Source organism: Panthera uncia, assembly GCF_023721935.1.
Source record: "Panthera uncia isolate 11264 chromosome B3 unlocalized genomic scaffold, Puncia_PCG_1.0 HiC_scaffold_1, whole genome shotgun sequence".
Taxonomy (NCBI): Eukaryota; Metazoa; Chordata; class Mammalia; order Carnivora; family Felidae; genus Panthera; species Panthera uncia.
In genome coordinates this window covers 36,989,052-37,013,714 of record NW_026057582.1, presented here as the reverse complement: position 1 = coordinate 37,013,714, position 24,663 = coordinate 36,989,052, and the positions used below count along the sequence as shown (strand labels likewise).

Sequence of the window (24,663 nt, the reverse complement as noted above, 5' to 3'; positions counted from 1 at the left end):
CATCTTACTGATGTTTTCTGCCAGCTGCCATGTGACTCCACTGAATTTTCTGAAAAGAAAAGCTTCTGACTGAGATGGTGATTGACAAGGTAGACAGTTGTCTCTTGATCTCAGTTTCACTGAATGTGGACCTCCAAGGACATCATGCTTCTGATGTCCTAAACACTGACCCTCACCTGTGTCCCTGAGAAAGATTTTCTTCCTTTTTTTGGACACCCTCCTTTTAACCACATATTGTCTGGCTTGGACATACATTAATCAAATTCCACAGAAGGTGGTTTGTCTTTTTCCTGTTTGTGGTCATACCTTCCACTTTAATGGCTGTTTAACTAGAAAATTAATACTGCATCTTGTTGGAAGGGGGAAATCTCACCCTCTTTCATGATTCCTCACATAATTACCCCCAAGTATCTCATCTCTACTCCCTCTGAAGGCTTCCCTCCCTCAACACTTCCATGTCTGGTCCCTAAATATTCCCTCAACCATCTGCTCCTAACAACAGCTGCTCTGACTTAGAACTACCTAAATGAAACTCCTCTGACTGAACATTGCTTGGTTCATTTGCTCTTTCCCTTTGACATTGAAAGGTGCTTACTGAGCAGATCTTAAAGAAAAACTCCAAGTCAACATCATATGATGAAAAGAACAAATCAAATTTGTGGGAAATGGCAAGGAAGGTAATGTACTATCTGATTAGCATGTCAAAAATTCAGTACCTAAAAATAATGGTCTCCACTGATTCTTATAAAGTAAAACAGTTCAAGATCAGTTTTTTCTAAAACTCGTGTTCAAGCCCTACTATCCATTCCCCATATTTGATGTGAATCAGCTGGGTGTAGGAAATCAGAATTTATTTTTTTTTATTTGTTTTTTTTTAAGGAGGACTTTGGGTCCTTCTTTGCCCCTGGTAGGAAATAGATGGGAAGAATTAGAAGAGGTTTCATGAAGAGACAAGTGAGAAATAAGAAAATAGAGATGTCAGATGAATGAGGTGGTATCCACTTTACAGATTTGTGTAAGGAGAAGAGGAAAATAAATAATTGTAAGTTGCTTTGTAAATATGTGTGAGAAAGGGGAGAGATTTAAGTAGAGGACAGCATAGAAGACATAGAACTTTTTAGTTTATAAGCAAAACCATTTCTTTCTAAATTTTAGATGGGCAAAAAGTCAAAGGAGAAATTAAAAATAAAATCAACCCAAAGAGACGGCAGCACTGTTAATTCTAGAGGAATGCAGCAAATTACTCTGAGTCGTAACAAGTGTTTTAGGGAAATGGAGTAATCAGTTGTTTACAGAAACCATAATTTCTACACTGATGATTAATTGTTGAGTGCTTTTCACCTTCTCAGCACTCAATAGATACTATGATTGACTGATATGTCACTTAGGAAGCAGTATACAGTGGGAAAACTATAGGCATCAGAAGATCCCATTGAAATGGAAAATAAATAACAACAACAATAATAACGCATACCTTCTCTGTGTCAATGCCTTTTGACATGGACCATGTTGAGACGATATAATCCATGACTCGTTCACTAAGCCCTTTGGGGACCTGATACAGTTTCAGAAAGTCCCGTACATTATTCAGCATCTCATGGTATCGGTTGGTGTTGGCATACATTTGCTGGAAAATTGTGGTAACGTTTCCAAAAATGGTTGCATAAAGAAGAGCTGAAAGAGAAGAAATAATGAAAATAAAACAAATATCCCAAGTAAAAATAAATATGAATATTGGCCAAGTCAATGAATCATTTGACAGCGATGTCTTTACAAACTTTTTGAGATTAACTCATGTTAAGCCCTGAGAAGAGTACCTGGAATTAGGTATTCATTCAGGAAATGTTCTTCAGTATGACAAACATGGCTTTATGAGCATGTGCTATCCTAGTTAACATGGCAAAACATGAGAGTGGCTAATGAATTTTGTAAAGAATTAGATGATCCAACGTTAAAATTTGCCTAAGGAATTCTAGCCTTATGACTAAAGATATCCGGCAGCCTTGTCCTCCTGAATGAAGCCTAATCAATTTAAGTTTTCCAGGGATTGATGATCCAGTTTAGAAATGTATGCTCTTTATCATTGCTTGCTTCTTTCAGCTTCTGTAATACTTCCCTGCTTGTAAATATTTTTAACAGAACATCAGAAATATAAGGAGTGAAGACAAATTAAAGAATTCTACTTTTTAAAGGAGGTTCTGGAGAGAAACAGGATTAGAATTAACAGCTAAATTAAAATTTTGGAATTGCCTGAAAATTCCAGTTATTAAACTCATGTTTAATCCTTGTATTGCAAGTTTTTTTATTCCATCGTTTTAATTAAGAGAAAGGCCAACTTGCAAACCACTGTTATTTACCTGTAGGGCCCTATGAATGCAATACAGTTTTTTAATTCCCCTGACTGCTATGCCCTCCCTCAACCCATAATTCACCAACTCTTCTCTCTCCAGATGTGGTCAGGCTACTAATATTAACCTCATCTTTTTTTCCTTTTTTTTTTTATTTTTTTTTATTTATTTATTTTTGGGACAGAGAGAGACAGAGCATGAACGGGGGAGGGGCAGAGAGAGAGGGAGACACAGAATCGGAAACATGCTCCAGGCTCCGAGCCATCAGCCCAGAGCCTGACGCGGGGCTCGAACTCAAGGACCGCGAGATCGTGACCTGGCTGAAGTCGGACGCTTAACCGACTGCGCCACCCAGGCGCCCCTTAACCTCATCTTTAAAAGCAGTTGAAGTCAGCCCAAATTCAACATACCTCCAATCTAACCCTACCCTACCCTATCCTGTCTCTTTGGTTCCAGCCCTTGACTGACAGTACACTCTTTTGAAAAGGGGCAGTACTTTATTCCCCTTGATATTCATAAACACAATGTTTAGCAACCACATATGTTCCATAAGCAATTCACAAATAAGTGGAGTTTCAGACAATGGTCACTTCCATTCTATATCCTCAAAACCATCTGAAAAATGACTCCTCCAAACAAAGTATGGTCTGTTTCATTTTGCAATTTCATCAGCCAAATCCCATCTGAAGAAAGTGGTATAAAATCAAGCTAGTGAAGCAACTTCAAAACCTTAATCTATTTTCAGAAAATCATTTGGTTTTTTAAGAACAGTTGTTTGAGTACAACAAATTACAATTTTACAACAGAAAGCCATGATTTTATAAGCATTTACTCAGTTGTTTCTTTCTTTTCTGTCATTTAGAGATTTTGATACCAGGACAGAACAATTTTTTTTTAATTTTTTTAACATTTATTCATTTTTGAGAGTGAGAGAGACAGAGCATGAGTGGGGGAGGAGCAGAGAGAGGGAGACACAGAATCTGAAGCAGGGTCCAAGCTCCAAGCTGTCAGTACAGAGCAAGACGCAGGGCTTGAACTCATGGAGTGCGAGATCATGACCTGAGCTCAAGTTGGACGCTTTACTGACTGAGCCACCCAGGCGCCCCAGTACAAAACAATTTTTAAGGCAGAAGATGTTTTGTTAAAACTTAATAGAAACAATATAGTGCTGACATGTCTCAACTGGGTATTTATTTATTAATTTACTTGTTCATTCATTCATTCATTCCCAGTAGAGTTAACATACAGTGTTACATTTGTTTCAGGTATACAGTATAGTGATTTGACAATTCTATATATTACTCAGTATTCATCATAAGTGTACTTCATCCCCTTCACCCATTTCATCCATCCTCGCACCCACCTCTGGTAACCTCTGGTAACCATCATCTTGTTCACTATAGTTAAGGTCTGTTTCTTCGGTTACCTCTCTCTCCCCCGCCCCTTTACTTGTTTGTTTTGTTTCTTAAATTCCACATATGAGTGAGATCATATGGTATTTGTCTTTCTCCAACTGACTTATTTCATTCAGCATTATATTATCTAGCTCTATCCATGTTGTTGCCAATGGCAAGATGGTCTTTAAATCTTTGAATATTTATATTTAAAAACCAAAACAAAAAATAGGTTATCAAAGATTTAACATCTGTATTTTGTCGTTGTTGGTATTAGGAAAGACACAGAAATAATGTGAACAAATTAGAGTAGATGAGTCATGTAACAAATATGGAAGTTTTTCATTTTCAGAAAAGAGAAATAAAGAGAATTTATATTTTTAAAATAATGAGCATTTCAGAGGTTAATAAAATAATTCTACAATCATTTTTTTGAATAGTGTTTTGCTATTATAAGTTGTCAATAAATATCAGAGGACTACCTATTATTTTGACATGTTTAGCTTGTTTGGCTCCCTAGAATGCTTGCAATATGCTATATTTGCCAAAGTGTCTTTCTACTGCCTTTTAGTTTAACAAATTACCACACATTTCATCCTTTTGGGTACACTAAATATGCACACATTCTGCTCATATAAACATTTTAAGCACTAAAGCATGAATAAAACTGCCAAAGTATTAAAAATGTACAGCATTAATAAATGAAGGATATAATCAACGTCCCATTAAGTTAAGCATATTACAAATATATCCACTTCTGCCCCCCATTTTCATGTGAGTGTGGTGGGTAGGACTAAACAAGGTCATAATTAAAGGTAAGACCTATTCAATTATATGTACTTATATTAAAATTTTTTTTACTTTGACATAAGTTGTAAAAATCATGCAGAGAGTTCACATGTACCCACATGCAGATTCTCTTGATGACATCTTACACAACTAAAGTAATTTATCAAAACCAGGAAATTGAAAATGGTACAAAACAATTAACAAGACTGTAGACCTTATCCATGTTTCACTATTGTTTTACATGCACTCATTTTTTGGTGTATAATTTTATAAAATTTTATCACATGTGCAGGTCCTCTTCCTTAAAAATATTTTCAGTGTTTAGGACTAGCATACATTTCAAAACTAGAGTAACAACAAGTACGATATTTCATAGCAAGCAATAACACCACTTCCCACCACAGTCTGTGTTCCCAGGATAAAGGGGCACATCTTTGTGTGTGTTCGCCAAAATGTCCATTTTTAATAGCATTTATATTTGGCAGCAATGTGGCCATCATCAACTAATCTTATCTTTTTTTATTTTTTTAATGTTTATTTTTAAGAGAGAGAGCACAAGTGGGGGAGAGGCAGAGAGAGAGAGGGAGACAGAGAATCCAAAGCAGTCTCCAGGCTCTAGGCTGTCAGCACAGAGCCCCAGGTGGGGCTTGAACTCAGAACCATGAGATCATGGCATGAGCCAAAGTCAGCAGCTCAACTTAACTGACTGAGCCACCAAGGCACCCCAATATATTTTTTATTCATTAGTACTTTTCCAGTCCCTTGGAGAACTTTTGGTCCTCCCTCTCATTCTCCCTTGATTAGGACACAACAGATCACTCCAAAAAGTTTTAATAACTCTGAAACTTCAAAATCTGTTTGGGTCTTAACTGGGTTGGAGGGGGGGAGGTGGAGCAGAATTTAATACCAGTGGGAATACCATTTCTGCTTCTATGGATTTCCCCTAATTTTCTTTTTTATAAATTGAAGTATAGTTGACACATGTTGCATTAGTTTCAGGTGTACAACGCAGTGATTCTACAAGTCTATAAGTTATGCTTCACTCCATCTGTCAGCATTCAATGCCATTACAATACCATTGACTATATTTCCTATGCTGTGCCTTTTATCCCCATGACTTATTCATTCCTAAACAGGAAGCCTATATCTCCCATTCCCCTTCACCCATTTTGCCTGTCCCTCTACCCCGTCCCCTCTGGCAATCATCAATTTGCTCTTCGTATTTATGGGTCTGTTTCTGCTGTTTGTTTGTTTGTTTGTTTGTTCATTTGTTTTGTTTTCTGAGATTCCACATATAAGTAAAACCATATGGTATCTATCTTTCTCTGACTTATTTCACTTAGCATAATATCTTCTAAATCCATCTGTGCTACCACAAATGGTAAGATCTTATCCTTTCTTAGGGCTGAGTCATTTTTCATTATATATACATACACATCATCTTTTTTTTCAAATTTTGTAATGTGTATTCATTTTGGGGGAGCAGGGGAGGGGCAGAGAGAGGGGAGACACAGAATCTGAAGCAGGCTCCAGGCTCTGAACTGTCAGCACAGAGTTCAATGCAGGGCTTGAACCCACAAACCACAAGATCATGACCTGAGCTGAAGTTGGACACTTAACCGACTGGGCCACCAAGGGGCCCCAATACACATCATCTTTATACATTCATCTACAGATGGACAGTTGGGTTGCTTCCATATCTTGGCTATTGTAAATAATGCAATAAACATAGGGGAGCATATACTTTTTGAATTAGTGTTTTCACTTTCTTTGGGTAAACACTCAGTAGTGGAATTATAGTCATAGGGTAATTCTGTTTTTAATTTTTTGAGGAACCTCCGTACTTTTTTCCACAGTGGCTATACCAATTCCCACCAACAGTGCACAAGAGTTCCTTTTTCTCTACATCCTTTCCAACACTTGTTATTTCTTGTCTTTTTCATTCCAGTAAATGGGCACACGTCTAAGGAGAGAGGCCCTGAGGCATAACACACAATAATGAGGTAAACAGATCTCAGTAAAAACTATCTTTCTGCTGCTAATTCCTAAAGTAAGACCTGTCTCCCGAATTATAGACATGCTTACCTTGTTGGATATCTAATAGCCATTCAAGTTAAACATACCCAAAAAAGAACTCTTAATTTACAACACCCTCTCTCCAACAACCACATGTACCTTTATCTCAGAAATTTGTAAAGCCACAGCTAGTAGCTCGGACCAAAAGCTACAAAGTCATCCTTCAATTCACTCTTTGGTTCGTTTCCTATCCCTAATGCATCAGCAATTCCTGTTGGCTCTACCTTCAGAATATAGCCTCAGTTCAGTCACAGCTCGCCACCTTTACCAGCACCCTTGCATACTCTTTGTGCTTTTCCACTAGCTAGCTGTGTTTCCATGGGCCAATTACTTTCTGAGCTTCTATTTCTTCACTTACAGCTTTAAAATTACAATAGAATCTTCACAAAGGGGTTTAATCATGTTAAATGAGATGATTCAAATAAAACAGTTTTAAAAAGAGAATCCAATAGGGAGTAAGCCTCCATGAAATGTTCTATTCCACCATCATCACCACCACTATCATCATCATCATCTTCATCATCGTCGTCATTGAAATAGCTAGCAAACAATTTTTCACACAGCAGAAAGAATAATCTTTTTTTAAAAAAAGAATGAAATTATCTTGGGCCTCTCTACCTCAACCCTTTCCTATCACTCTTAGACTTAAATCCAACCTGGTGATGTCCCAAGGACACTATAATCAGAGCACTGCCTCCCTCCCTAATCCTAACTTCTACCAGCCTTCCCTCATTCCTTCTGTTCCAGTCATACTACCCCTCTTGCTGCTACTCTAATATCCAGTCATTAATGCATCAGCACCCTTTCACTAACTGTTCCTTCTACCTAGAACACTCTTCTCCAAGATCTTTACCTGATCCATTTTCTCTCCTCATTCAGGTCTCTGTTCAAAGCCCAGCTCACCACAGAGGGCTTCTGTGATCACCTTTCTAAACATCGCCTTTCTCCAAGACCACTCTCCATTAACTTTCTACACCTGAGATCTTAATTTTATTTATCACCACTTTATTTTTATTTATTTACTTACTTGCTTATCTACTTACTTCTCTATCTTCCCCATTAGAAATGCAAATTCCATGAGTACAGGCATAGGTCTTGTCCTTTTTGCTTACTGCTATATTTCAGACCTTGTTCTTTGTACTCCCTACTATATTTCTAGAACACACACCAGATTCTGGAACATCCTGAGTATTCAAATATTTTTTCTAGTATTTTCACACACCAAAAACCTAAGAAGCAATTTTTCAGAAACATCCTTCTTTCTAATCAAAGTCTTATTATTGGTGATACAAAAACATGGAAGGAATACACATCATTAATGTGAGTAGAAGAATAAAATGTTTAGAAGTTAAGGTGACGTATGCTTTGGCTATATTAAGATAATAAATAAATCGGGAAGACCCATTATCATTCACCAAACATGAATGCCCATGGTTGGCCTGGCTAGTTTTATAGAGGCCTGTTATATAATTTTACCCTTTGAATGCAATGCGATATAATCAACTCACCTACTTTACTAATAATAATTAGGCTAATTTATTAACATTTGATAAACCTCTTTTTACATGCACTCCTGTAGCCTTTTAGGCTTAGGACAACTTTAGACAAGCTACTTTTGCAAGCTTATCATATTTAAAGTCTTGGTAATTCTGGCATACAGATCTGTAAATGCCTTACCTAAAAGTCTTTTATTTTCTAATTCACACAAAGGGATTATTTTGAAGATAATGATGGTAGATTAAAGATAGCCACAAACCTCTGACACCTCTTCCATTCACAGACAGGGTCTATATCCCTTCCCTTTGAATCTAGGTATCGAATATGGTTACTGTACTCATATGCCATTAGCTGGGCCCAGGCCTTAGGAAACTGGAAACCTCTGATTTCTTGCTTTTTCAACATCTGCCCTTGGAATGTAGTTTCCATGTTGTAAGGAAGCCCATGCATTCTTCTAGAAAGACCCACATGAAGGGGAATCAAGGCACCTAGCCAATAGCTTAGCTAAGCTCCCAACTAATCACTGGCCTTAAATTGAACAACTTGAAATGTTGATATGAGAAGAATATTCTGGTAACACTTAAGGCTATACAGGTAGTTCAATAAAACGTTTCTTTCCATTCATATTTATATTGAATACTGATAGTTAAGATATGATGGAAAATGTTCCATCAATCTATAACTATGTGTGCAGTGCATGGCTTGACAACATAAGCTAACAAGCCATGTTGGTAGCTGAGCCAACTAAGAAGTGGATCTTACAGACCCATTCAAGCCACCCAAGCTGATACCACATGGACCAGAAATAAGTCATGCATTCTTATCTATACATAAATTAGACTCAAGGCAAAAATAAATGGCTGTTCTTATTTTAAGCTGCTAAGTTTGATTAGTTATACAACTAAAATAATTTAAACCCTAATAAAATAAATGGATTCTCAACAGGAGAGAGAACTGGGGGAGGAGGGGAGTGAGCTCCTCATGATGTACATCAGAGCCCAAGAGTATATTTTAGGAAATACTTTTAAAATATTTAATATACTTTATATTTTCAAATCCAAAACACCTATTTTTTATAATATAAACATTAAGGTCATGAATGTTTAATGTATTTAAAAGGAGGCATAGATTAAAAGATTGAATAATGCCATTATAACGAGTCATAGATTTCCTTATTCATTCAACATTGTAGATATCAGTAGATATTTATTGAACATCTATTTTATACCAGCCACTACCCTAGCCACTAGGGATATGATGATAAAAAGAGAGATAGAATTCCTGCTCTCAAGTAGTGGCCACTACTTTCTCTAGAAAATATAGTCTTTAATTCTCCCAAACACATTCTTTGAAAGAAGGTTAATGATTTTTTCCTTTTCATGGTTTATAGAAATTCACAAATAAACTTATAGCCAGCCCAAACATAAAAACTAAATATGGTTTATTTCTCATGGTTAAATAATTTGCAGAGTCAAACAAAAAAAATCTATGTTCAGCGAATTAATTGTAACTCAGCTTCCACTCTTATGAGTTGCTCACAAAAAACAGAGAAGATGATGCTACCTGGGTCTCTGAAGGAATTATGTTCTCTAGTCACTTCATTTTGTTTGCTCCTTAGGTCAAGCTGCATCTATTCATTTCGTTAATGATTTTTTACTTTTTAGACTTTTTGTGCCCATTCATGATGACATCCAACATTTACTTTTCCTAATTATCTTCTTATAAACCTTGGCAAGTAAACATTGGCTGTAGACTGAGCGATTTAAAATGTTGCTATGAGAATGAATTTCTGGTAACCTTACAGCCTTGCAGGTGGTTTAACCATCATTTCCCTTTCTATTTATATTCACTAACGTCCACCTTTAACAATGATATTTAAGATATAGAAGGAAAATGTTCCATCAATCTGTGATTATATGTGTAGCCCCCAGCCTGTTAAGACACATGAAATGATTCCTGTTGGTCTTAGAACAAAGTGAAGAAGCTGATCTTCAGGAACCTGCAGTTTCAAAGTCTTAGTCTCTTTCCAGCTCTCTCATAATGGCTCCTGGCTTTCCTGGATGCTCCTTTTTTGCAATGACCCATATATGTAGGCACCCTCCAGGTATCCATTTATGAGCAGATATTTTCTCTTTCCCAACCTCACTCAATCTGTGCCCCATTTCAGCTAGTATGTGAAATGTGCCAATTATCCAGTTAGAGATGAATCTTACTACTTTATATTAAATACTGAAAACTATTTAATATACTCTCTCTAAGGGATGTAAGAATTTTGAATGGGGGAATTCCAAGTTAATTAAATCATTATTTGAATTAAGTGTCAACTAGTGAGATGAGTTGGGACACAGAGGGACAATTTTCAGAATTTAGCGAGTTATAGCATAATATTGGACAGATTGCATCAGCTTATGGACAATCCATGAATGCCATAACAACTGACTATATCAAAATTGTCTCAATAATTGAATGGCAGTGATTATTGATATTATTTCTTATGTGCCCTAAAGAATCACTTAATTTTATAAAATTAATATATATAATAATACAAATTAATACATATAATAAAAAACATAATCCAATGTTAATAAGTTACTAATGTAACATCAAAGATGGAAGGAAAGGGAGGGAAGGAGATGACTGAAAAGATGTAAAAGTTTTGTTCATTCAAAAGAACTCCAAGAAATTAAAGTAAGAACAAAGAATCAATGGAAACGAATTTGACAATAAATTATATTTAATATAAAAAAACAGTCAAAGGATCAAAATAGCTTGATCTTCACATGATCCTTCTGTGACAGTTATTCTATTTTTTTATGCTAAGTAAATCTATTTTCTTCTTTTCTTTCTAATCCAGCACAGTTCATTCAGACTTCTAGTAAAATTAGCATACTTACTTTGATTATATAGCTAAAGAAGTTTTTGTAACTTTAATAAAGACTAGCTGCAAAATATAGAACAATGATCCTGAAATAAGAGGGATGATAATAGATCAATAACAATAGACACCCAATGAATACTGACCTCATCATTTCTAAGTCATTTATTATAAATCAAACAATGTTTCCTAAAGTGCATCAAAATATATCAGGTAACCAAAGATAATCAAAGATTAAAATGGTGTGTTATCTTGAGAGGCCCCCAGCTCCTTTTAGTGCTACATCTTCCCTTTCTTTAATATACCTACCATTACCCTGAGCCCCCTTCTTACCGGGGCCTACCTCATTGCTCAGGATATCACAACCTCCTGGTTGATGCATTGCCCAGCTGATACAAAGGCTAGTTTTCTCTCTCTCTCTCTCTCTCTCTCTCTCTCTCTCTCTGACACACACACACACACACAAAACTTCTGAGGGAGCTGTCTTAGGTACTGAACACCATCTCAAGCAAGGGTATAGCTTGATCTGCCATCCTTGGGACACTGGTCACTCTTATGTTCCTCAAATTCTAGAGCCATCTTAGAGACAGAAGAAGGAGAAATGTGAGGAGGTTTGGAAATAAAAAGCACACAGACAGAGCTTGCTGGTGATGAACAGTCACTCAGACATGCCCCAAGGGAAAGGAGATACTTTTTTTTTACATTATTTTTCAAAAAATCATAGTTACAAAGTAAGACTTAAACTTCAGCTGAGTTCAAATGATTAAAGGAAAATCAGATATGTTCATATCAGGTGATGCCAAGCTTGGCAAGAGTCAGCACAGACACAAAAAAATAGAATACCAGCTTGGAAAAGATAGCATGATAGACCTTTCTGTTTCTGCAATTAAGACTTTTTTTTTCTATGTCTAAAAATTGTTACTGTTTTGGTTTCAAGGAACAACACATACTTTTAGTACTTGTACTTTGTTTCCAATATTTTTTTTCCTCTGTTAACTTAGGATAAGGCATTTTTCTCCTCTACCATCTCCATTCTCTCTCTCTCTCTCTCTCTCTCTCTCTCTCTCTCTCACACACACACACACACACACACACACACAGAGTTCAATTATGATCTAATCTGATGAACAGATGATAATGATATATATAAGTTGTACTTTTCAGGATATTTATAAATTCTTATATTGTATCTTTTTATTTAAAAAACTTTAAAAACAAAACAAGGAAACTATAATGGTGAGATTCAGAATACAACAGTACAATGATTTTTGATACAGGGATTTTCCTCTGCTCAAGTTATAAAATGCAAATCAACCTGCTCTACCTACTTAAAAGTCCAGCTTTATCAGCTGCAGGAAAAAAAGAGAAAATAAAGTGAGTCCAGAATGGTATAATTAAGGTGAAAATAAAATTTCTTTTGTTTATGGTTCTTTTCTGTTTATTTTGTACTATTACAAAAGTGTTACTATTGTGCTTAATTATGGAAGCACCAGATATAATATTTGAAATAAGATACCTTTTTGCCAAAACACAAGTATTACTGATCCAAGATCCAAGGACTGCAGTGGAACTTCCAACAACCTGAAGCCTTCCAAGAACAGTACCTGTGGAGCATACAGCCAAGAGCTTCCTGTGTCCTCTGCAGCCTAACTTCCTGCTCATCTTCAGTACAATTCATTCTGACTTCTGAATCTTTGTGTAATTTCCTCATCGTGGATTTCAAAATATGGCCACAATTTTTTTTCCATGTTGGTATGCACATGTCTTTGCATTGAGACGTCATTGCTTTTCCTACCATAGGTGGAATCTATTTCTTTCCATCTGGGCTGAATTCATGACCTCCAACAGAATGTGGCAGAGATGATATTAAGCAAGTTTGCTTTTGATTTATAGATATATACAGAAACAGGGCTACAAGGATGTTTATAAAATGTTAGTTGGCTATATTTGGAAAATGGAATTTGTGGGGATTTTTGTGTTGCTTAAGCTAGTCTGTATTTAAATTTTTACAATAAGCATGTACCTTTTTAGAAAAAGCATAAGTTATTTGCATTTTTAGAAAGGAAGAAGCTATAAATCTCCTTAAAGGACAATTAGGTCAGTTCCCAGGTGAGATATTCGTGAAAGGCCATTAAAAATCGAAGACATTGGGGCGTCTGGGTTACTCAGTCAGTTAAGCATCCGACTTTGGCCAGGTCATGATCTCATGGTTTGCGGGTTTGAGCCCCACGTCGGGCTCTGTGCTGACAGCTCAGAGCCTGGAGCCTGCTTCTGACTCTGTGTCTCCCTCTTTCTCTGCTCTTCTCCCACTCATGCTCTGTTTCCTCTTTCTCTCAAAAATAAGTAAAACTTAAAAAAATCCAAGATATTAATGGTAATTGTAAACTTTACTTAGTGCTTATTATGAGCCTTACATATGTTATCTCATCAAACTCACAAAATCACTCTAAGTTACTATTTTATCCTTATTGTAAACATAAGAAAACAAATTCAGGAAATTAATCTGCCCAAAGTCAGGTCAGAGCTTCAGTCTCAGTAACTACTCAGCTTAATACCATTATCAACTTTAAGATTGATATTGCAAATAATAATCATCCTGTCCCATAGAAGACCTCTTATAGCCAATGTTAGCTGTTTACTAAATGTTGATCTGACCAAATGTTCTTAAGTATCAACAGTGGATCCCAAAGAATCAAATACTCTCAGGGCCTAGATTATAGGTCAAATAGAAACAGGATACACCCCTTAAGTGAAAGGTGCCAAGAACTGTTTTAGGGCCCCATCACTAAACTAGGATGTGCTTACATGAATACAGATGAGAAGTTCTTAAATCTGCTATGCCACATTACTCAAATGTCATTTAATGCAGTAGAAAATAAAATTTGTTAATATCTTTGTAACACAAAAAGAAAATTCTAGTTCACTTTGTTAACAGCTTAGTCACTATGATACACTATTATATACTATGATACATGTCAATACTAATCAAGCATTAATCATTATTTTGACTGACTTAAAAATTCAAAAATTTGGATATGTACTTAACTGATGGAATGGAATTCCTAATTTTTGAATCTTAGAAGGCAAAATATCCAGGGGACATGAGAAATACAAATCTAACATTTATAGTCTCCCCATCCCCCTCCTTACATTGTACATTCTTAAATTATTGCTGCGTCCTGTGACTCCCCATTATAATCTAGTTTAGATGCCGTGTCATCACTTTGAAATGATTGTAATGGCCTTCACTTGGGCTCCTCCTTCTATTTTTCTCAATTATTAGGATCAACCCACTGAACTCAGCAACAAATAAATATGTTCTCAGCCATCTCTGAATCCTTTCTTTAAATAACTGGGCAGAGTATCTTGTCCAGTCTAGAGATCTATCTGCTTGTCAGTATTCTCCTGTTTCCCTTCTATCTGGAAATACACTAAACACCAAGTTTCCAAACCAGATAAACAGCATTTTGGGTGGTGGGGGCGGGGGGGGGGGGGGGGGAAGCCTTTCAGTCTGGTGCTGGGAAGGGAGATGAGATACTGTGCATTTCTTTCTGTGACCATTGTCTCAACATACATTATCTAGAGATCCTTTATGTGGTGGAGATGCAGACAAAGTAACAACTTCCAAAGGCAAAACCGAACAATTTTATGAAGGAAATATTTTGATCAAGGAAACATTTTGATCAAGAGCATGGCTGCTGTTCTCTGGTCCATTGCTGGCTCCTCTCTCTCTGTAAGACCCCTTTATGAAATGGTTTACTAAGAGTTTTTCATTCTGCCTTCAGATGAACTCTTACAGCTTCCTTTCTATTAACATCTCGGAATCTCGTCTTATCATCCCATGGCTAGTGTGACCATAACAACTTCCCAGCTGTTCCCTTTATTTCCATTCTCCATTATAATGCAATGTGCACATGACACTAGGCAAAATTTCCTAAAATACTAAAATTTTATGATTTTATTCTTCTCCTTGAGTATAGAGGCACCTGGGTGTCTCAGTCAGTTGAGCGTCTGGCTCTTGATTTTGGCTCAGGTCATGATCTCATGGCTTGTGAGATCAAGCCCCTTGTTGGGCTCTGTGCTAACAGCACAGAACCTGCTTGGTATTCTCTCTCTCTCTCTCTCTCTCTCTCTCTCTCTCTCTCTCCCTTTCCTACTTGAGCACATATGCTCTTTCTCTCTCTCAAGATAAATAAACATTTTTTAAAAATATTCAGTATATGCACATAGCCTATAAGGTAAAGGCATTCTGAAAGAAACTATAGGATGTATACAATGGTAAAATGTATCTATCTGCCAGATTCAGTACATTTTCCCCCCATAAGTTATTTTATCACTTCCCCACTTTTATTCTGAGCTACTATGAGTAAGTAACTATATTCTTGACTCTTTTTTTTAAACCAAGTCAGAGTTTTGCCCAGGGAATCAAAGTTAATTCAGCTTTCTATAAATAAAGGGATGTGAGGCTTTCTCTGACTCTGAGTATAACAACATTAGCATGACTGTATCTCTCCAGCTGCCTATACAGGGTATGAACAATCTTACTACCTATTAGAATTTCATGTAATGCATAGCAAACACTTCATCAAAGGAAAGGCATTATATCATTGAATGAATGTATTCTTTAAGCTTTTTAAGCCAGGGCCAGTATTATCTATCTCCTTCATAATCCTCAAGAATAACTAGATATTCTTCAACAAAGTGTGTCACTGACAAAAGTTGCTGGCAAAAATGAAACAATTACAACAGTGATAGGGACTCTGTCCCTTGTTTGGTGAAATTATAAAGCTAGTTTGTGTGAGCATAGAGACATTAAATTTTATGCACAATTTGACACTTTAAAAAATGGTATTTTAGCCATTTTATAAATGGCTAAATGGGCCCCCTTTGCATTGGCCAATAGTCAGGGTTTGTGATCACATGAAGCACACATGTATCAAGTGCTTACTGTGTGTAAACACAATGGTAGGCCCTGTGGGAGATATGGAGATGTGCAATTTTATATACATATTTAAAATTTTTAATTTCGTTATAAAACTCTAGGCTTAGGAATGATTATGAATTTTCTCATCTTCCTTAAAACTGTGCTAAATAATGTGTCAGAAATCTGACAAAATATCAACACAGTATGAATCCTGATCATTAAATAATTGTACATTTGCAAAACGCACTGGAAGAGTGAATAAGGTCAAAACCGAACAGGTTGACTACTTTCCTACTGAGACTGTTCTACATTAAGGTTAGCCTCATCATCACTGACTTAACACTGCCCTTGACAACTCTCATTTCCCTCTTCCTTTTAAACAGTGCAATCTCCTTCACTTTTAGGACACACTGTTCCTCTCCTGGCTCTTGTCTCCTCTCTTATCTAAGGTGGCTGTCCAATTAATCGTTCAAACCAACACCTTTCTGAGAGGAAAAGAGGGCATTCTTAATGGTTACGTCGGGACAACAGGAATTAGTTGATCTGTTTCAGGTAAATCAGGGACACCATGGGTCATCCCACCTTATTCCAATTCCTCTTCCTAGGATCCTGTCCCTCATTGTAAGAGATGTGGTTTATGGGCTTCTGATTGCCATTTGCATCAGAACTCACTCCTGGAGGAAGACTGGCCATTCATGGGATCAACTAGTATCTGGCCCTGAAAGCTACTTTGCTTACATACCCTACCATCTCATGTTGCAAGTGCCTTTATTTGGATGACTGTACCTCATAAGCTGCCTCATGTGGTGCCTAAAAGGAATCATGTCATTCCCTCCCAGCCTAGCATATTCCCCAAATCTCTTTTTATAGTCATCGGAATGGGTATAAAGTATAAAACCAATGCTCTAGAAGGTGAAACCCCTACATTCTTCTTTTGCTGGGACTGTATATGAACTAATTTAGCTGACCCTGAGAGCTTAGAAGGAACAGTAAATGTTGGAAAAGATATAAGTGAAATGAGAAAACTATGTCTAGAGAAGGCAAAATGACTTATAAGTTGTAAGGAATTTGATTTGATGGAGCAGTCCAGAATTTGCAAACTGTCATCTTTTCAAACACTATACTTCTCTATGACTTTAACAGATGTTGGTCTAAAAAAAAAAAAAAGTTTCTGGATCAAATAAGTTTTCCATTAGCTCTCTCTCTCTGAGAGTCCCAATTCACATTAGCATATCACAATGCTTATTAACATATCAAAAGCTCTGAGAAGCCTTGCAGTAAAGACACCATTTTTCATAGTTGTTTGTTCTTGGAACCCTTTTTATTCATTAAAACCTTACAAACATTTTGCAGATCTCCATGGAAAATCCTTTTACAATCACTGCAGCAGGCAGGAGGGAGCAGGTGCAGGCACTGGAGCATATGAGAGACTGTTGCCACAGTCCCAGGATGCTAATGCAGGCCAGCAGTGAGGAACCCATTTTAGCAAATCTCAAAACTGGTGGTGCTACATCAACCAGTGTCACAGATGGACATAGAGAAGGAACTAGTTATGAAAGGTAATGCCTACCTATAGGAAAAGCAAGAGAAGGAGTGCTAGGTGAGACCAAACTTGAATTTGATCAAAAAATAAACCAGGCAGTGGCAGAGAGCAAGGTGAGGGGCTGTATATGTGAGTTGGCAGAGTTTGCTGGATTTTTAGGCAGACACTGGGTTCCCCTGCCACTGTTTTGTGGGTATTAAAGTGGAGTTGTCTGAGTCTTTCTCCTTAAATTTTGTTAATGTTTGTTTATCTTAGAGAGGGAGAGACAGAGTACAAGGTAGAGAGGGAGGAGCCAAGAGAAAGAAAGAAAAAGAGAGACAGACAGACAGAATCTGAAGCAGGCTCCAGGCTCTGAGCTGTCAGCACAGAGCCTGATGCGGGGCTCAAACTCATAAACCACAAGATCATGACCTGAGCCGAAGTCAGACGCTTAACCGACTAAGCCACCCAGGTGCCCCTCTAATTGAGTCTGAAGTCAATGTTTGATAAATAAAGAGTAAAATACAATAGTATTTTTTTCAAATATGAAAAATGAATGAATGAAATTTTTCATATTTTTTCAAATATGAAAAAGATTACTCTTGTAGGTTTGGACAGCTTACACTGGAGCATGAAAGAGACTAAAGACAGGTGAACAAGCTACCACATTGTTAGCCATCTCTGTGAAGAAGGAAATTATGAGGATCTGAAATAAAGCAGGGGCTAGCATATGAGGAGAGAAATAAACCAACCAAAGACATAAGGAAGAATCAGCAAGACAGGGTAACTTAACTTAAGCCAATGGACTCAAACACATTTATATTCTTGCAGTCTTGGAGGGTCTGGGAAAAGTCTCCCACACCGTGGCACTCTGTATATTCAGTGTGTACAATCTTCCTTTATGTCAAACTGTACCTTCTCAAGTATTTTTTTATAAATTGTTCTACTTGTGTCTCTTTAGCTTCTCTATATAAAGCGTAAATTTTATTATAGACAAAGAAAAACATACCATATTCTCCATGAATTGTGCATTTCCTAGGAGAATCTTGTGCATTGCTTGGAACAATAAATTAAACGATGTAAAAGGATAACTGATGTTAAGCATGCATTGTAAACATGCATTTTATATACAGTAAAGCACCTCACTGACTTCTTTTAAAGATAAATTCCCATCCTGTGTTTAAACAAGATTATTTAAAGATTAATCACCAGGGGACAATGATGTATAAGACAATCATATAATCATCCAGTTAAAGGAAAAAATCCATGTGATGAAATATGAAGACATGAAAATAATCCATCATGAAATAGCAGAATATATTACTCCACTTACAATTCTTGGGAGCAATGATTTGTAGAAACTCTGAGTATTCTGGTTACAGAAACTTTCCACTGTCAGCCTATTCATTAGTTGCTGGCTGAAAAGCAAAACTTACTAAATTGCCTAAAGGAACGGAGCCAATGCCAACCCAGTAGGTCAGCAGAAATGACACTGGTTTAGTAGTTTCAAAGGCTTTAATTCTTGATTTGATAAAATTATTCTCATCTTTCTAATTTCCAAGACTGTGTATCCTATGAAACACAGCATGATATATTACTAAATGTCTTCTCTGTCTCCCACATTACTAGGCTTCATTCTTTTCTAATAACACTCGGTACCAAATGTTCACCTTTTCAATAAATCATTACTGCCAAGGTCTGACGTATATGGAATAAAGCCATACCAAGTTCACTTTACTGGGCACATCACTGTGGCAGAAATGTCGACTATAATAAGCATGTGATGAAAAAGATCTTCAGGGCTCCTGTCAGGTAGTACATAACCTGACAGTGGGTTAAAATTGAACATTTACATGAAGAGGCTGGGTGACTGAGCCTGACAGCTGTCATTAACAGTGTGAAGAAACAGAAGTATGCCACCTAAGATTTCCCAGCTTTCACAGTTTACAGGTGCTTTCACATTCCCATTTAATCCTTGTAACAAACATGGAGTTGGGCATTATTCCTCACTTACGGGTAAGAAATATGTCTCTTCTCCCCATCCATAGCACCACTGCCCTGATTTAGGTGCTCATCATCTCTCGGCTGAATTACTGCAGTAGCCTCCTGGCTGAAAACCTTGCCAACGAGCATTTTCCAACTGTAAGAACTGAGTTCCCGGGGGAACAGATGAACCTGAAAACTCAGTTGCTTAACAGTAACCACTTTTTGCTTGCAGTTCACAACTGTAGGGTGGATGTGGATTACACAGGTCATTAGGTTGTCGCTAATTTATAGATGTATAATGTGACTCTTGATGAGTGAAATAAATGATTTTTGCAATTGTTGTAGTCATTAGGAAAACTCATATGGTTTATCTGAAAATGAGAACTATACACAAATCAGAGATTCAAGCACATGTCAATATGTCATACACCCTTGGGCACTCAGTAAAAGTGAGTTGTAACAACTAACTGTCCATTTGGGAAGATGATTATTTAATGATCTAGTGCTTTGAATTGCGTTAATTATTGTTTGCAGGCACCTAAGAAATCAGTCACTTATTTTTACTTTTCTGAAAAGGTCTGGAGTAAAAGAAAATAACACTCCTCAATATTTTCTCCAAATGAAATGATCAGGTAGTAGGGTATAAAAGAAGCTGGAAATGAGAGCAGTACTTAGACTTTGCAAGTCACATGGAGGGACTATCACCAGTCTGCTGCTGACAGACAGAAAATGATTTCTGTGTATGCATAGTGATGGTTCATGTTCCAAGGGCTGATCTGGTCCTAGCTTTTTATTTTTAATTAGGAACCCAGACTTCTAACATAACAATGTATTTTAGGAGGTTTAATGCCCACCAACCCTTAAGCATGCAGGAGGCCTGAAAATAATTTGTATTTAAGACAAATTTGTATTTAGTTTTTACTTATGTTTTTAAGATTATTTATTTTGAGAGAAAAAGTGCCTGTGCACAAATGGGGGAGGGGCAGGGAGAGAGAAGGAGAGAGCATCCCAAGCAGGCTCCACACTGTCAGTGCAGAGCCTGATGCAGGGTTAGATCCCACAAACCAAACCATGAGATCATGACCTGAGCCAGAATCAAGAGTCAAACATTTAATGAACTAATAAGCCATGCAGGTGTCCTAAAACAAATTTGTATTTAAAACAAACTTAAGGGGCCCCTTGGTGGCTCAGTCAGTTGGATGTCCAACTCTTAATTTTGGCTCAGGTCATGATCTCACTCACAGTTCGTGAGATCGAGCCCTGCATTGGCCTACCTGCTGGTAGCTCGGAGCCTGCTTGGTTCTCTCTCTCTCTCTCTCTCTCTCTCTCTCTCTCTCTCTCTCTCAAAAACAAATAAATAAACAAAAAATAAATAAAATAAAACAAACTTAAAAATCCTCCCATAGAATAAAGAACAAAGCATAGACTAAAGTTTATCTCCTAGAACTTTATTCCTAAAGAAGTGAGGTTTTTGCTAGAGACTGTGCTTGTGTGTCTGTTACCACAGAAGATTCGAACTTCACAAGGAAGCTCATGATAAAAGCAACTGAGTTTTGTGTGTATAAATGTGCTTTTTCCTTTTAAATGGCTGGTAAGATTAACAGCATGGGATTTCTGCATTCAGAATCTGAATTCAAATCCCAAAATCACCCACACCATAGCCTGTAACTTTGGAACAGTTTTTAATCCTTCTGAGTTTCTGTCTCCTCAGCTAAATAAAAAAAATCAAAAAAAATAATAATAATAATAATAAACCTTGGCCTATATGGTTTTTGGAGTAATTAGATGACATGAGTCATATAAAATGGTTTACACAGAGTTTGCCACATACAAAGCATTCACTAAAAGGAAGCTATGGCCAAGATATGGATATGGATATGTTCTTAAATGTGCATCCATAGATGAATGCATAAAGATCACGTGTGTATATAAACATATATATGGAATGGAAAAGTAGTCATAAGAAAGAACACAATCTTTCCATTTGCCACAACAGGGATGGACCTAGAGTGTATTATCCTAAGTGGAGTAAGTCAGACAGAGAAATACAAATACCATATGATTTCACTTATACGTGGAATCTAAAAAAACCAGAACAAATGAATAAACAAATAGAAACGGACCTGTAAATACAGAGAACACACTGATGGTTGCTAGAGGGGAGAGAGGGAAAATAAGTGAATAGGATAAAGAGATACAAATTTCCAGTTATTAAATAAATAAGTCATGCAGACAAAAAGGACAGCAGAGAGACTACAGTTAATAATGTTTGTAACCATGTTGTGTGCTGGCAGATGGTGACTATATTTATCATGTTGAACATAGCATAAGGTATAGAATTGCTGAATCCCTGTGTGGTATACCTGAAACTAATATAACATTGTACATCAACTATACTTCAACTTAAAAAAATTAAAGTAAGATATATAGTTCTATAATCAATATTGAAATCTTGCCAGTTGTCCGTACGTTGTCATATGTGAAAACTTAAATCTGACTTCAATATTATATCGTCTTCTATAAAGGTTTTGGAAGTCAGAAAAATACTTTGTAAGCATTTTTTATGGAAAGAACATGGCTGCAGGTGATCGGCCAAATCTCAAATTCTAAAACTTTAGCAAGATTTCCTTGTATCTGAAATGCATTTTGGATGCACCATTCTTAAAAATAGACTATAAAAAAACTTTATAAAGCAAGTAACCCTAAGATGACAAAGTATCAAATATGCTTTTCAACTTATTGCTAGATGAAAGGCCAAAAAAAAAAGGCTAATTTAGACTAGAAAGGTTTATTTTCTGTAATTCTTATTTCCTACTAAGTTCATCTTCGAACAACTTGAAATTATGGTACATATATTTAGGGAACATCAAGTGTCTTCCCAAAAACGATATCGGGGCTTCTGCTTCCAACAGCAATGTAGTAACTGATAAGAGCCATATCCTTCCATTATAAATAATGAGAAAACTGGACAAAATATATGAAACAAGACCTTTTTTAAAGTTGGGAAGCAAACAGGACATAACCGTGTTTTCCTGAGAGGCAGGAAATAAGATAAGCCCAGCAATTGCCCTGGCTATCTTTCTGGAGGCCACAGAACAAGGATGGGAGGGAAATCAGGTTGATCAAGGTGATCATGCTGAGCTGATGAGACTGAGACTGGAATTTGGGAAAGCTATGGAGGCTAAAGTTTTTGCGACAAAGTATCATAAACAAATACGATAAGCAAACAAAGAGGTTCTAAAAACCTACATAGGTCCCCTTGAGTCTTTTTCTGCATACTACAATGTATAGATAGGGTGAACTCCTTGAGGCCAAGCTAGAAATAGCCAGCAGGCTATTCTACATATATATCTTCCAACCAGCCAGAGTGAAGAGACCTCGTTGAATATATAAGATATTCACTAGAAAACCCAGAAGTCATGTCTTAGGAGTAGGGCTAAACTAGTAAAAGAGTAAAGGCTATTTTAGACTCTACTAACAAAGTTTTAAAAACAAGCCTTAAGAGAATAAGTTTATATGCAAATTACTGAGCCATATATCAAAAGAATATTCAAAACCCTTTGAATGAAATCCATCAACAATATAACACTGACAATATCCAACATCTGATAAAAAATTATTAGATATGTGAGGAAGAAAATGTGACCATAGACATAAAAATAATTAGTCAAAATAAACAGATCAAGAATTAACAGGGATAAAATTAGCATACATGGACTTAAAACAGCTTTTATAAATATGCTTAAGGATTTAAATAAAAATATGATTATACAGTGGACAGAAAGAGAAGGTACATAAATAACCAGATGAAATTTATAGAGATGAAATATATAAAATCTAGAATAAAAAATTTACTGAATAAGATTTATAGCAGATTAGATTGTATAAGAATGAAGAACACTGGAAAGAAAAAAAATATGGGTAAATATAAAGGATATTTTCCCATTTTTAAATTTATTTAAAAGGAAATTTGCCTTAAAGTAAAAACAATTTTATATTGTAGAGTACATAACATATATAAAAGTAAAGTATATGATTAGCTATAGCACAAACAGGATAGGATATAAACACATGCTTTGCAAGGTTTTTTTTTAAATTTTTTTAACATTTATTTATTTTTGAGAGACAGAGATATAGCACAAGTTGGGGATGGACAGGGAGAGAGGGAGACACAGAATCCAAAGTGTGCTCCAAGCTCTGAGTTGTCAGCACAGAGCCTGAGGCAGGGCTCGAACTCATGAACCGTGAGATCATGACCTGAACTGAAGTCAGATGCTTAACTGACTGAGCCACCCAGGCACCCCTATAAGGTTTTTACATTATATGTGAAGTGGTACAGCATTGTGTGAAAGTAAAATATGATGATAAACTAAAGGTATATATTTAAGGCCCTAGAACAACTATTAAAAATTAGAACAAAGAAGTGTAGCGAATAAATCAATAGAGGCAATAAAATTGAATGTGAAAAGTATTCACTAAATATCAAAACAGAAATAAGGGGAAAAAGAAAAACAACAAAAACAAATAGCAAAATAGTGGACATAGATCCAACCATAGCAACAATACATTAAAAGTAAATAGCCTAAACATTCCAATTAAAAAGTAGAGAATGTCATATTGGATAAAAACACAAGATCTAACTATAAGCTATATACTTTTAGTATAAGGATATGAATAGTTTGAAATTTAAAAATGGTCATACATACAGGAAACATAAGAAAGGTGAATGGGGTACATTTATCAAAGTGTGCTTCAATATAAGGAATACTACCAGAAAATAAAAGGAATATTTCATGATAATAAGTTAGTGAATTCAATAAGAACACACAAAAATCCTAAATGATATCCACCTAATTAAAAATGCTCAAAATAAAAAGTAAAAATTGAAAGAACCAAAAGTGGAAATACTCAATTTCACAAACAGAGTTGAAGACTTTAATTCTCTTTCCTCAGGAATAAGTTGAACACTACCAGAAAATCAAAAAGAACATATAAAATCTGAACTCAATTATCAACCAATGTTACCTAATTGACTATATCAACCAATGTTAATTAACTGACTATAGAAAATTACTCCTAACAATGGTAGAATACACATTATTTTCAGATGTACATGGAACATTCACTTGGATAGACCATATGCCATACAATGAAACAGGTGTCACTGAATTTAAAAAAGGATTGAAGGTCTATGGAGAAAGAAAGGAAAGAAAGAAAGAAAGAAAGAAAGAAAGAAAGAAAGAAAGAAAGAA

General features: G+C 36.2%; 1 protein-coding gene across 1 annotated transcript in view; it reads right to left on the bottom strand.

Moving 5' to 3' along the window:
- Window positions 1-24,663, bottom strand: part of LOC125909445 (potassium voltage-gated channel subfamily H member 5) — a 191,778-nt gene that overhangs the window by 104,798 nt on the left and 62,317 nt on the right. Inside the window, exon 2 of the mRNA XM_049612654.1 lies at window positions 1,475-1,674. Coding sequence (XP_049468611.1) covers window positions 1,475-1,624 — 150 coding nt within the window. The 5' untranslated portion in view covers window positions 1,625-1,674. The remainder of the gene's footprint in view (window positions 1-1,474; window positions 1,675-24,663) is intronic.